General features: G+C 47.1%; 1 protein-coding gene across 2 annotated transcripts in view; it reads left to right on the top strand.

Annotated features, from left to right (window-relative positions):
• Positions 1-13,950, top strand: part of LOC115475474 (carcinoembryonic antigen-related cell adhesion molecule 1-like) — a 199,562-nt gene that overhangs the window by 180,528 nt on the left and 5,084 nt on the right. For both annotated transcript variants that reach the window (XM_030211216.1, XM_030211217.1), the window contains one exon: positions 10,376-10,417. In XM_030211216.1, coding sequence (XP_030067076.1) covers positions 10,376-10,417 — 42 coding nt within the window. The remainder of the gene's footprint in view (positions 1-10,375; positions 10,418-13,950) is intronic.

The raw sequence follows: 13,950 nt of genomic DNA, 5'->3' as shown, positions 1-13,950 counted from the left end.
CACAACCACCAGGAAGGGGATGGCCGTAGACATCTCCCGGACAAAGGCCGCAAAAGACAGACTCTTGGGAGGAGAAAGCTGCCTTTCAGGGGAGGGAGTGGGATCAGAAGGAAGGCCATCAGACTTCTCGTCAGAGAAATATCTGATGTCCTCCTCCTCCTCCCACGAGGCCTCACCATCGGTATCAGACACAAGTTCATGAACCTGCGTCTGAAGCCGTGCCCGACTCGACTCTGTGGAAACACGGCCACGGTAGGAGCGTCAAGAGGTGGACTCCCTCGCCAGCACCGGCGAAGCTCCCTCCGCCGACGTCGTTGGGGAGTCTGCCTGGGAGGCGGCCGTAGCCGGTACCGCAAGCGGTACCGATATCGGAGACCTCACCTCGGGCAAGGGGCCAGCCGTCACCTCACTCGACGGTACCGGAGGCGCAAGCACCCCCGGTACCGGAGAAGGGCGCAACAGCTCTCCCAGAATCTCTGGAAGAACGGCCTGGAGACTCTCATGCAGAGCGGCTGTGGAGAAAGACTGAGAAGCCGATGCAGGTGTCGAGGTCAGAGTCTGTTCCGGGCGTGGAGGCGGTTCCGGGCTGTCCAAGGGGGAGCGCATCGACACCTCCTGAACAGAGGGTGAGCGGTCCTCCCGGTGCCAATGCCTACTGGGTGCCGACTGCCTCGGCGACCCAGAGCTCTCGGTACCGAGACGGGAAGGAGACCGGTGACGATGCTTCTTTGACTTCTTCAAGCGAATCATGTCACCGGAGCTTCCCGGTACCGACGAGGAGGACGTAGAATCCAACTATCGCTTCCTCGGGGCCGAGGCCGAAGAAGGTCTATCTCGGGGGGGCTGTACCACAGGAGCCCTCAGGGCAGGGGGAGACCCACCCGAAGGCTCACCACCACCAGCAGGGGAATGGACAGCCCTCACCTGCACTCCAGACAAAGCACCACCGTCCGACGACATCAGCAATAGCAGAGGTCCCGGTACCACCGACGTCGACGCAGCCTTTCGATGTCTCGGTACCGACGATGCAGGAGGTAGAAGCCTCGATGCAGTCGATGCCGAGGTCGAAGACTTCGATGCTGTCGACATCGATGCACTCGATGCGTCCCGTGCTGTTGTCGTCGAAGAGCCCGAGAACAACGCGTTCCACTGGGCCAATCTCGCTACCTGAGTCCTCTTTTTCAAAAGAGCACAAAGACTGCAGGCCTGCGGGCGGTGCCCAGCCCCCAGACACTGAAGACACGAAGCATGCCTATCAGTGAGCGAGATTACCCGGGCGCACTCGGTGCACTTCTTGAAGCCGCTGGAAGACTTCGATGACTTGGGCGGAAAAATCACGCTGGCGAAATCAAAATTCACGATGATGACGAAAGGCACCAAAAAGAAGGGAGAAAAAACCCGTACCGAGGCCAAAAAGGCCGGTCCCGAAAGCGAAAGGAAACTTACGCGGGGAAAAAGTTGGAAACACGGGAAAGGGGAAAAGACCGACGGTCTCTTCTTTTTTTTTTTTTTTCTTTTAGCGAAAATTGCGAAGACGCACGAGGTCAATATGAGGGGCACGAAACAGCGGCAAAACACGACCGTCCCGAGCGCGGACAAAAGAAGACTGACAAACACGAGCCGGTTCGGGCGGGAAGACGGCCGCGCATGCGCGGTGCGCATCGGCGCGCGAGGGTTAGCAAAGGCCTTTGCTAGTGAAGTTTCCGATTGGAGGGGGCTGCCGTGGACGTCACCCATCAGTGAGAACAAGCAGCCTGCTTGTCCTCGGAGAACAGTAATTATGTCCAAGTCTAAAAAGAAAGACGTTCTTGGTTAGACCTGTTTCAATCACATCTAAGGTACGGGAAAAAGTACTTTGACAGAGCAGCTGGCCACTGGAGGGATTAAGACATAACACCTCCTTAATCCCCAAGTGATTGCTGTCCCCTTCCCTTGCCACTGAAAGTGAAACTTAAAAGGAATATCAGGCTTTATGACAGCTTCAGCTATTATGGGCTTTCTGAACAAAGCACCACATAGCTCTGAGGAGTAGTCTAGTGGATAGTACAGTGGGATATAAACCAAGGGACCTAGGTTCAAATCCCACTTTAACTCTTTTCTTATTTTTTTTAAATTCTGTGCTCTCTAGGAACAGTAAAATATCTACTATACCTAAATATATAAACCACCTGCAAGCCTGAAGGCTATTGAAGTGGTGTACATTTAGGCATGGTAGGTATTTTCTGTTTCCGTTGGGCTCACAATTACAAAAAGAAAGAGTTAAAGTAGGATTTGAACCAGAGTCCCTTGGCTCACAGTCCACTGCACTAACCCCTAGGCTTTCCCTCTGCTCTGCATGGATGTCTGTTTGACCATTTTCTTAAAATGTTGCCATACAGACACCCATGTCCCTCGTTTTTCTTGTTCATAATTTGGGCTTTCCAGTTTGTAAAATGGCTGTTCATGCTGGATGTCTCCAGCACATGGACATCCATCTCACATATTTTTGAACAGGAAATCTTCACATATTTCCTGTTTGAATATACATGCGAGACGGGCATCCGTTTGGGATGTTCTGACAAGGACATCCCTATTCTGACTTGGATTGAAAATGCCCCTCCACATGTCTTTATAAAATGCTAGGAATAAACCAGCAGATATCATAGCTAGATTGAAGCTGTGGACATTTACATCTATTCAGAAGCTGGTGTAAATGTCCACATAGACAATCTGTGCAACCACACGTATTTTATAAACAACAACTGCCCTTTGTGACTCCACCCATGCTCCATCCAGACTCTACCCCTAAACAATCCTACACGCAGGTGACGTAAAAATACTTTCCTTCTTGGCACCATAGGAGCCGACTCTGTGGGTGCTTGAGCACGCCCAATATTAAGAAAATGTCTTGTATAAATCCAGGGAGGAGTTATTTCCACTGGGCTTAGCACCCCCAATAATTTTGAAAAGTTGGCTCCCATGCTTGGCACCATACATACTTGACTGTATGTACCCTGAGGTAATTTTATAAATGTTTTAAGGTGCGAAACCTCTTTTCAAAATTGGTTGTTAGCACCCAATTACAGATGTCTCTGAGCTCATTATTCACTTAGGGCTTCTTTTACAAAGCTGCACTAGTGATTCTGGTGCGGCAAATGAGAGGAAGCCTATAGGAACTGAATGGGCTTCCTCTCATTTGCTGTGTAGGAATCGCTAGCATGACTTTATAAAAGAAGCCCTTAATTTCATCTCAGGAACATGCCCAAATTTGAGTATGCACATCTGGGCACTATATATAGAATCCAGGAGAATGTGTGATGTTATTTGAATTGTTTTGTTGCTGTAATTATCTGTTGTCTACGTCTGGTTTATTCTTACTGTACATCACATTGGATGAATTTCTTCAAAAAGGCGGTAAATAAATCCTAATAAATAAATACATTTTACAAGATGGCAACCAGGGGAGGGGGGAGACAGGAGTGAGAGGGCATAGCTCCTGCCTCCCATCTTCCAGATGTGTGAAGAAGGGGATCTGTCAGTGGTATCTCAGGACAGAAATATTAGAGGTGGCAAAAGGGAGGCAAGCAAGGTATGAAAGGGAGCAAGTCAAAGTGACATTTCTGCACATCAAGCCCACCACCAGCACATCACTGCCCACTCTCCCACCTGCCTTTACATTAGCTGTATAAGACACTACCCCTCTCAGCCAGTTTAAGCACTCCAATAATATTGTTATTATAATTAATAGCTTTATTCAACAGATTAAGTACATAAGTACATAAGTAGTGCCATACTGGGAAAGACCAAAGGTCCATCTAGCCCAGCATCCTGTCACCGACAGTGGCCAATCCAGGTCAAGGGCACCTGGCACGCTCCCCAAACGTAAAAACATTCCAGACAAGTTATACCTAAAAATGCGGAATTTTTCCAAGTCCATTTAATAGCGGTCTATGGACTTGTCCTTTAGGAATCTATCTAACCCCTTTTTAAACTCCGTCAAGCTAACCGCCCGTACCACGTTCTCCGGCAACGAATTCCAGAGTCTAATTACACGTTGGGTGAAGAAAAATTTTCTCCGATTCGTTTTAAATTTACCACACTGTAGCTTCAACTCATGCCCTCTAGTCCTAGTATTTTTGGATAGCGTGAACAGTCGCTTCACATCCACCCGATCCATTCCACTCATTATTTTATACACTTCTATCATATCTCCCCTCAGCCGTCTCTTCTCCAAGCTGAAAAGCCCTAGCCTTCTCAGCCTCTCTTCATAGGAAAGTCGTCCCATCCCCACTATCATTTTCGTCGCCCTTCGCTGTACCTTTTCCAATTCTACTATATCTTTTTTGAGATACGGAGACCAGTACTGAACACAATACTCCAGGTGCGGTCGCACCATGGAGCGATACAACGGCATTATAACATCCGCACACCTGGACTCCATACCCTTCCTAATAACACCCAACATTCTATTCGCTTTCCTAGCCGCAGCAGCACACTGAGCAGAGTAATTTTTGGATTCTCTACAGCAGGAGTGGACAACCATGGTCCTTGAGAGCCACAATCCAGTCTGATCTTTTGTGTATTCTGTGCTGAAATCTTTTGTGATGTGCATACACAAAAGCATTTGGGTTCCCAAGCAAACCAAATGCATGCTCCTACCCAACAAGGAGCTAACCCCTTTGCAATTTGCTATACAAAAATTATTCAGATTGTGATGCCACCTCAAGAACAGCATATGCTCCTTCCACTGCCAGACTCTTTGGAGAATAACAGAAAACCCTGCAGAAGCCACTCACAACCTACATAGCAATCTTACCACATCATAACAGCCCTTATTATCAGGACTCCACTGCAGCAACACTAGCTATGAAAAGACAGAACTATAAATATTTTACCAAGCCTTAGAGTACCAATACACCTACTACACGTAAATTAGAATAAGTTAGACTGTTACAGATTCCTACACAAACACTATATACTGGCAGTGTACTTCACCTCTGTCACACATGTCAAACATGGACCGATTCTTACCTAATACAGAATAGAAGATCACCTAGCTCTTCTCCTAAACCTGTAATAGATGTGGCAACTCACTATCCATGAGCAGTGTCAGTTTCATATTTATGTTATTTGAATGTTCTAATGTGTGCCTATTAAGATTGATGTTTCTCTATGTTATATGAATGTTCTTCTATGCTTCCTATTATGGTGTCATTTGTCTTCTGCTGACATTTATCATATTTCTGTTATATAACTGTTTTACAGTGCTGTTAAATGTTTATATCCTATATAATAAAACTCACCCTCAACGTTCTGAGGACACTGACCTCACTGTCAGGTCCTCCGGGCACTTCCTTCCGGTTCGAAGGGTTCGTGGTGGTGAAGCCACCGAAATCACTGTGTTGGGGCCCCGCCCTCGCGACAAACGTGATGACGTCGAGGGTGGAGGAATGGCATCAGTGGCTTCACAACCGACGACTCAGCAGATTGAAGGTGGCATGCCGAGGTCTGCAACAATGGCGGTCAGTACCTTCACGCCAAAGGGGTGAGTAGGGAGGGAGGGGGGGTTCGGCAGGAAAACCGTGCTAGCGCCCATTTCATTTGCGCCAGAAATGGGCATGTTTTACTAGTTTCTAATACTATATACATGTTAGTCCTATTTCTCAGATTCAATTTGTCATCTGCAAGTTTCTCATTGATTGTATTCATGCTTATATTTGGTCATTTTACTATTGTTATACTGTTAACAAAATTGCAAGTTTTGTGTTAAGCTGTACCTGCTGTACATTGCCCTGGGTAAATCTCTTTAGAAATGCATTTAATAATTCCCGATAAATATATAAATTAAGACAAACAGAAATATGCAGACGAAAACTGAAATGGAAATCCCCCAAGAAAAACAGACTCTATAAGCAGTGTAATGCTAGTAAGAGAGCATGAAATGCATTTTTTCCCTTACTCTGCAAAATACTTAAACAGAAAAGTTGCACATTTCCCAAAACTGACACATTCCAATTCTTTAAAATTTAAAATAATTGTTTTCTTCTCTATCTTTGATGTCTTGGAATTTTATTTTTTCAATACTGTTGGTTCCAGTGTTTTTTCTACTTTCTTTTGTCAACTGTACCCTAAGTTCTTTCATCAGTGTCTCTTTCCATTTCTTTCTACCAACCAGCTTATTTTCGAAGGAGATCGCCGGCCATCTTCCGACACAAATCGGGAGATGGCCGGCGATCTCCTGAAGCCGGCCAAATCGGTATAATCAAAAGCCGATTTTGGCCAGCTTCAACTGCTTTCCGTCGTGGAGGCGGCCAAACTTCAAGGGGGCGTATCAGTAGCGTAGCGAAGGCAGGACTGGGGCGGAATGAGGGCGTGCTTTGAGATGGCCAGATTCACCCGATAATGGAAAAAAGAAGGGAGCCCATGGTGAGAATTTGGTCCGCTTTATTTGGTCCCTTTTTTTCAGGTCCAAGTCCCAAAAAAGTGCCCGAACTGACCAGATGACCACCAGAGGGAATCGGGGATCACCTCTCCTGACTCCCCCAGTGGTCACTAACCCCCTCCCACCCTCAAAAAAACAATTTTAAAAACTTTTTTTGCCAGCCTGTATGCCAGCCTCAAATGTCATACTCAGGTCCATCGCAGCAGTATACAGGTCCCTGGAGCAGTTTTAGTGGGTGCAGTGGACTTCAGGCAGGTGGACCCAGGCCCATCCCCCACTACCTGTTACATTTGTGGTGGTAAATGGGAGCCTTCCAAACCCCCCCAAAACCCACTGTACCCACATGTAGGTGCCCCCCTTCACCCATAAGGGCTATGGTAATGGTGTAGCGTTGTGGGGAGTGGGTTTGGGGGGGATTTGGGGGGGCTCAGCACCCAAGGTAAGGGAGCTATGCACCTGGGAGATTTTTATTTTTTAATTTTTAGAAGTGCCCCCTAGGATGCCCGGTTGGTGTCCTGGCATTTGAGGGGGACCAGTGCACTACAAATGCTGGCCCCTCACATGACCAAATGCCTTGGATTTGGCTGGGTTTGAGATGGCCGGCCTCGGTTTCTATTATGGGCAAAAACTGAGGCCGGCCATCTCAAACCCGGCCATCTCTGACATTTGGGCGGCCCCAACCATATTATCGTAAAAAAAGATGGCCGGCCATCTTTTTCGAAAATACAGTTGGTGCCGTCCTCGAAGATGGCCACCCTTAGAGATGGGCATCCCCATTCGAAAATGCCCCTCCACATGCTAGTCCTATTTCTCAAATTCAATTTGTCATCTGCAAGTTTCTCATTGATTGTATTCATGCTTATATTTGGTCATTTTACTATTATTATACTGTTAACAAAATTGCAAGTTTTGTGTTAAGCTGTACCTGCTGTACATTGCCCTGGGTAAATCTCTTTAGAAATGCATTTAATAATTCCCGATAAATATATAAATTAAGACAAACAGAAATATGCAGACGAAAACTGAAATGGAAATCCCCCAAGAAAAACAGACTCTATAAGCAGTGTAATGCTAGTAAGAGAGCATGAAATGCATTTTTTCCCTTACTCTGCAAAATACTTAAACAGAAAAGTTGCACATTTCCCAAAACTGACACATTCCAATTCTTTAAAATTTAAAATAATTGTTTTCTTCTCTATCTTTGATGTCTTGGAATTTTATTTTTTCAATACTGTTGGTTCCAGTGTTTTTTCTACTTTTTTTTGTCAACCGTCCCCTAAGTTATTTCATCAGTGTCTCCTTTCCATTTCTTTCTACTATGTCTTCTTCCCTTCCTTCTCTACATGTCTGATACTTATCTTCCCTCATCTTTTTTTCTGAGTTTCTCTCTTCCCTGCTTCTCCATTCATAGTTAGGCTTTATCCCTCGTTTTCCCTTCTCAGTCCTCAATCTCCCTCTTTTCACTTCCCACCTACCTACCAGCTTTCAATCTCCCACTTTAACCCCTTCCCTGCCCTCTCATTGACCTTCCTCTCTCTTTCTCTAATTCTCTCCTTTCCCAGCCTATTCTCCCTCTTTCTTTCATTCACTAACTAGCCCCATTTCCATCCTCTGTACCCACCACTTCCCAAGTCCTAATCTACATTCCTCTGATTCTAATTCCCTCACAAACCCCAACTCCTTCCCTTTAACTCAAACCCTTATCTTTCACCTAGACCCTTTATTATGCTCTTCCCAGCTTCTTTCTGCCCTTCCACATTCCTGAGCCTTTATACTGCTTTTCAAACTCCAGATCTTTCACATCATATCTCTACCCCTCCCTCCAGACACTTGTTCTCTCTCTTCATGTCCTCTTCTTCCTACTAGAGGTTCTTTCTCTTTTCACCTCTCCCTCTCTCCCTCCCACTACAGGCTCTTATCTACTCCCTCAATCCTTCCATTACAAGCTCCTCTCCCTTTCCTTGACCCTTCTCTCCTCCTTCTCATCAGTCTCCAGCATCAGACTTATCCTACAATCTGCACCTTTCTCTCATCCCTGGCAAATGCCCGGATCAGTCCCCTTCTCCTAAATCCAGCTTCTGTTAGTGTCATCCCCAGCATAAAACCCTTTATCTAACATTATGGCCTCTTATCCCACCCTACTATCTCCTAGCACCAATCTCCCCATCTCTCTCTTTCTCTCTTTCCTCCTTTCCCTTCTAGCATCTCACCTCTATCTCCTCCCCCTACACATTATCCAGCATCTTCCCTCTCTTTCCCCTCTCTCCCCTCTCTCTCCATGTGATCCAGGATTTTGCTCTCTCCTTCCTCCTCCATCCAGCATTCCCCTCTCTTCCTTTCTCTCATCCAGCATTTCCCTCTTTCTTCTCTTTCATGTCTCCTCCTCTCCCTCCCTCCCAGGGGTCCAGCACCTTCCTTTAAACCTTCTTCCTTAGCTCAGTTCCTTCATAGTGCTAGGCAGCTGCATCTTCAACTGCAGTATGATAACTGGTAATTATGCAGAGGACCATCACAACCATGTGGTATTGGAGATTGCATGTCCTGCCCTCTTTGATGCACATTTCTTGTTGCCATGGGGGTAGGAAGTGCAGAGCATCCAACCGTACATGGCTGCAAAGGGTTAGATGCACTCATTACTGGTTCTCAGACTATGGCTGAAGCTGCTGCTGTCTGGCACTATGAAGGAGCCGCACCAAGGAAGAAGGTTTGAAGGCAGGTGCTAAACTGGGATGGGGGAAGAAATCTGGTAAGGTTAGTACTCATTTGTAAGCTCAAGGGGACGGGAATCTCTTTTTTTTTGTGTGGACCTCCTCACAATTGCATGGACTGACCCAATCCCTCTCATTCCTACTGTGGCATCATCCAACCTGGCCTGTGAGCAGAGCCACACTCCTTCTGCTGCTGGCACCTCTCCCTCTCAGCTGCAAGAAGAAATGCAACATTGGCAGCATAGGCGCCCGGTATAAGAGGCTTGGAGAGGCTAAGCCTCCCTTGCTGTGCTCTGAGGGGTTTAAATTGTTGATTTACCTCCATTCTCACAGCAGGAGCTGCAGTGAAAGCCCTCTAGCCTTGTGTAACCAGTTGTAGAAATTGGTTTATGGTTTGTTTACCTTACTGCTGAGAGAGCAGGGGGGGTTGGCTGGAGGTGTCCTGGGTTGCCAGGGAGATATTTAACGAGGATGACTTCCTGACCTGCACTGAGGACAGATAGCAGCAGAACGGATACTGGGCCAGCATGATCAGAAAAAGTCACCAGACAACAAAGGTAGAAAAGATCATTTTATTTTCATTATAGTGTTTGGAATATGTTCACTTTGAGAATCAGGTGCTCAACATTAAAAGTTTATATTTATTTACTTATTTATGGCATTTTATCCCACATTAAACATGAATTAGGGTGTTTTGTGGCTGTACATGAGAATTGTGATATTATGATCCCTTGTTTCATATTGTTGACGGTCTGCATTTTCCGTATGGGTGGTATATTGGTGTATTAGGTTCTTCCCAGTGTAATATTTATGATACAGTAAGGTTCTGAGTGTGTTTTTGCACAAAGTTGTGCATAGTGTTTTGCAGTTGAGCGATTGTGCTTAGAATATGCTTTGAGCAACCACTTTATTCTTTGACATATGATACATATCTAATATCTAAATTTAATAAAAGGTATTAATTGTGACTTTTATTTTTATTTATTTATTTATTTATTTTTCTGTGTGTTATCAGACAATTATGGATTTAAGCTCCACCCCTCGCCCCACCCCTAACCCCGCCTCCTTTAGCCTCCCCAAACAGTTGGGCCACCGACCGCCTATGATTGGCAGGGAGCCCAGTCTATGATTTTTTGCAGATCATGGCAGCTTTCAGATAAAAGGTGCTCTACTGTGTCTCTCAAGAGAAAGTCTTCCTGCCTCTTCCATTCATTCCTGTGGCTAAAATTCTTTTTCTCCCCTGCAGGTGAACACCTTGAATCCCAGAGCACCAGCTCCTGCTTATACAGTAAGAAAATCTGCTATGAACATTAACCGGTCAATATTCAGCCAGCGGCAGTCAGCATTATTTTAAATGCTGACTGTCACCGGCTAAATTAGCCTTGGATATTCAATGCCAGAGCATGTCTGGGAACCAGCACTGAATATCTGGCTCTCACCAGACATGTACTAGCAATGGGAAGCTATATGGATCACAGCCAATATTCAACCATGATTCGCATAAGAGAAATCCTAATCAATCCTATGTTTCAACAATTTTTTTAGTGACAATTCAGCATGTAAACATTACCAACAGGTGCAATATCGTAAAGCTGAGTCTCAGAACATGCTTCCTTAATACAATGTGTTAAAGCACTCATCAAAAATTAACATTTTCTCCCCTACCCACCAGTGGCGGTCCTAGGGTGGCTGACACCCGGGGCGGATCACCGATGCCCCCCCCCCCCCGGGTGCAGCGTGACCCCCCCCCCCCCCACCACCACCACCACCGGCAAAAGGACACCTCCCCCCGGCAAAGGACAGACACCTCCCCCCGGCGAAAGGACGGACACCTCCCCCCGGGTGCATTTTTACCTGCTGGGGGGGTGCCGAGCACCTGTCGGCTTCACTCATTCCCTGCTCCCTCTGCCCCAGAACAGGAAGTAACCTGTTCCGGGGCAGAGGGAGCAGGGAACAAGCATTGCCGACAGACGCGCAGCACCCCTCCAAGCAGCGTGCACCCGGGGCAGACCGCACCCACCGCCCCCCCGGGAAGGCCCTCCCTCCCCTCCCCCGTACCCGACATTGGGTGGATTAGACTCAGCCCAAGCCTTTAACTGTAATAGCAATATAATGTCTTGTCCGCAAGGAAGGTGAGCCCTTAGGTCCCGTAAGGCCCCGAAGGACCTCAAAGGACAGCCGTGCAACCCCAAGTCTTCACCCGCGGCGACCGCCGTTCACCAAGGGTTGAGCAGCTGCAGGCGGTCAACGGGACTTCAGGAACCGCGGGGTTGACAAACTGACCCGGACTGGGACCAGGAGAGAAGAGGGCAGATGGAAAATGGAGACGTCCAATAACAGGCAACAGTTCAGGGCAGGCAGCTAACAGCGTAGTCAGAATCAGGCAAGAGGTCAAGGCAGGCGGTTAGCAGGGTAAACCAGGAACAGTCCAAAAGTCAAAACCAGAAGCACTAGGAAACCAATGGAGCACAGGAACAAACGGAGACTGGCCTCGGGAACAGAACCTGAAGCAATGTCCTATCTCAGGCCCGTTCCTTAAATACTGTTCAGCATTCAACCGCCCAGCCCCCTTAGGCATAGCCGGCCAATCAGAACCTGGTTATCGACAGAACCCTTCTGATTGGCTCTGTCCGACCTGCCAGGCGGGACTACCGTACTGGCCTCCCAATCTAACTCCTCTGAGGCAGAGCTTCAGGTTCCCGCGCCCGAGAGTGAAGGAGACGCCGACTATCGCGCCTCAGCGCCATTTCCCCTACTGGCGCAAACACAGCCCCCATAGCCGGCGATCGAGAGACCGGCAGCCGCGATCGCCGGCTTCCGGCCTCGGCCCCGGACTGGGCGGCCATCACCACGGCGAGCCCCGGCTCCTCGCTGTGGCCTCAAGAAAGCCGGCCTTCGTTGTGGCGGACGCCGGCTCCTGCTTCCCGCGGAGGAGCAGCCGGAGGGAGCGACGGATGTGACATATAACCCAGTCAAACTGGCCAACAACCCGTATAAAATATTAACAATAAAAACTTAGTATGCCTATCCCCTCCCCCACACCTATAAACCTTCTCTCCCCCCCCCCCCCTACTATACACCTCCCCCCACCTCGGTCCTCGGAGGACTGGGTTCTTATGACCTCCCAAAACTGTGGGCGAAGAACACTTAAACCAACTCTACCTCTCTACCCCCAACCCCCCCCCCCCCCTAAATCTAGCTGACAACTCATCCCTACAGGTTCAGAATAAGACTTCTGCCTCTTGATGTCAAAGAGACCAAATAGGGGTTCCAGATCTTCAAAAACCGGAATTTACATTTACAAGATCCCTTTACTTCTTGTGCCTCCCAAGACAACAAAAGATGAACCATATTGCGCCAGTGCTAAAACTCAGGCGGGGAGTCAGAGGTCCAGGACTGCAAAAGTTCCCAGGGCAATCCAGCACCAGCTGCAGTGGTGAGCCAGCTATTCTACATGAAAAAAGTGACGACATATAATCAATAACCCGGCACCCAAAACGCATGAAAAAAGGTGTTATCCAGCAACTTACACTTTAAACAAGTTGGTCACTGAATGCCCCCGCCTGAAATGGCTGAACTTGGGAAATGTAAGCTCTATAATAAACACAAAAACAGCACTCCCTATAGTTAGCATTACAACTCAGGCGAGGGATATTCCTAATAGAGGTCAAAAGATCCCGAGGCCAATTTCTCCCCCATGTCCTGTTCCCATTTATTTTTGACTGCCTCCACCCCCTTGATTTTTCAAAATTGCCATAAAGCCCAATGTACACCGGATACCATGGGGGCATCTTCAGCAATAGTCTCAAAGAACTCACAAAGCTTGTCCCCGCTATGGAACCTCAAAGTCCCCACAGGCAAAGACCGAATGTATCCTTTAATTGTTCCAAAGATTTCAGTCCTTCCTCTGTCCCTAACATATGCTCTAAGGTTCTCAAACCCAGTTGGATAAAAGTCGAGTTATCCATACCTGGAGGGAAAGCGAGATTACCTCTTATAATTAGCAGCTCAGTAATTTTAGGATCTCCTCCCTCAAACCCTTCAGCAAAAACCTCCATGCTTCCCTGAGAGGGCCGAAGAGTATGCTATTTCTAACATGTCTAGAAAGCAGAGACCTCTCTGCATGTAATAAAGATACCAATGTAGATGGGGCGAAATAAGCTGATTCAAACACCAGAGGCGTAAAATAACTAAAGGAGTAGAGCCAATCTCTAACGTGACGCAGGAGACATGCAATATTATAAAGTCTCATATTGGGAAGGACCAAACCACCTTGTGACCAATTACCTATCAAGTGACAGATATGCAGTTTCATCTTCTTTTCCTAATCAATCCTAATAAATAAACTATGCGGGTCCCAGCTGAATATTGGGTGGAACCCACATAAGGGGAGTTTACATTTTCTCCCTTCCACTCCACCTCAAAAAGAGCCAATCTCCTCTCCTATAATCTCCTTCCTGCCCCCCCCCCCCCCCACCACACTCCTCCCCCTTCAAGTTCCAGCATGGGCTCCCAAGGCTACCTTAACTGTTCTGGTGGTCTAGTGGTGAACAGGGGCAAGAATGAATCTAACTCATGTCTGCCCCTCATTGCTCCTGATTGGAAATGGCCATTTCAACCTCTAGCAGTAGTTTCTGTTTATTCAAGGTTTTGATTGATCGCCAAATCATGGAAAACCAAATCTTATTGTTTTATAAAGTTAATAAAAGAGAAGGAAAAGAATGCCAAAAATAAGAACAGAATTCAATCACTCAAGAAATCACACAGCCACTCTACACTATAGAACATCTATAAATAATAGTGCTTCAACCACTAAGGGCT

This window comes from Microcaecilia unicolor, chromosome 8 (assembly GCF_901765095.1).
Source record: "Microcaecilia unicolor chromosome 8, aMicUni1.1, whole genome shotgun sequence".
In the NCBI taxonomy this organism is placed as follows: Eukaryota; Metazoa; Chordata; class Amphibia; order Gymnophiona; family Siphonopidae; genus Microcaecilia; species Microcaecilia unicolor.
The sequence above is the reverse complement of the archived record's forward strand: the minus strand, read 5'-3'. Positions and strand labels throughout refer to the sequence as shown.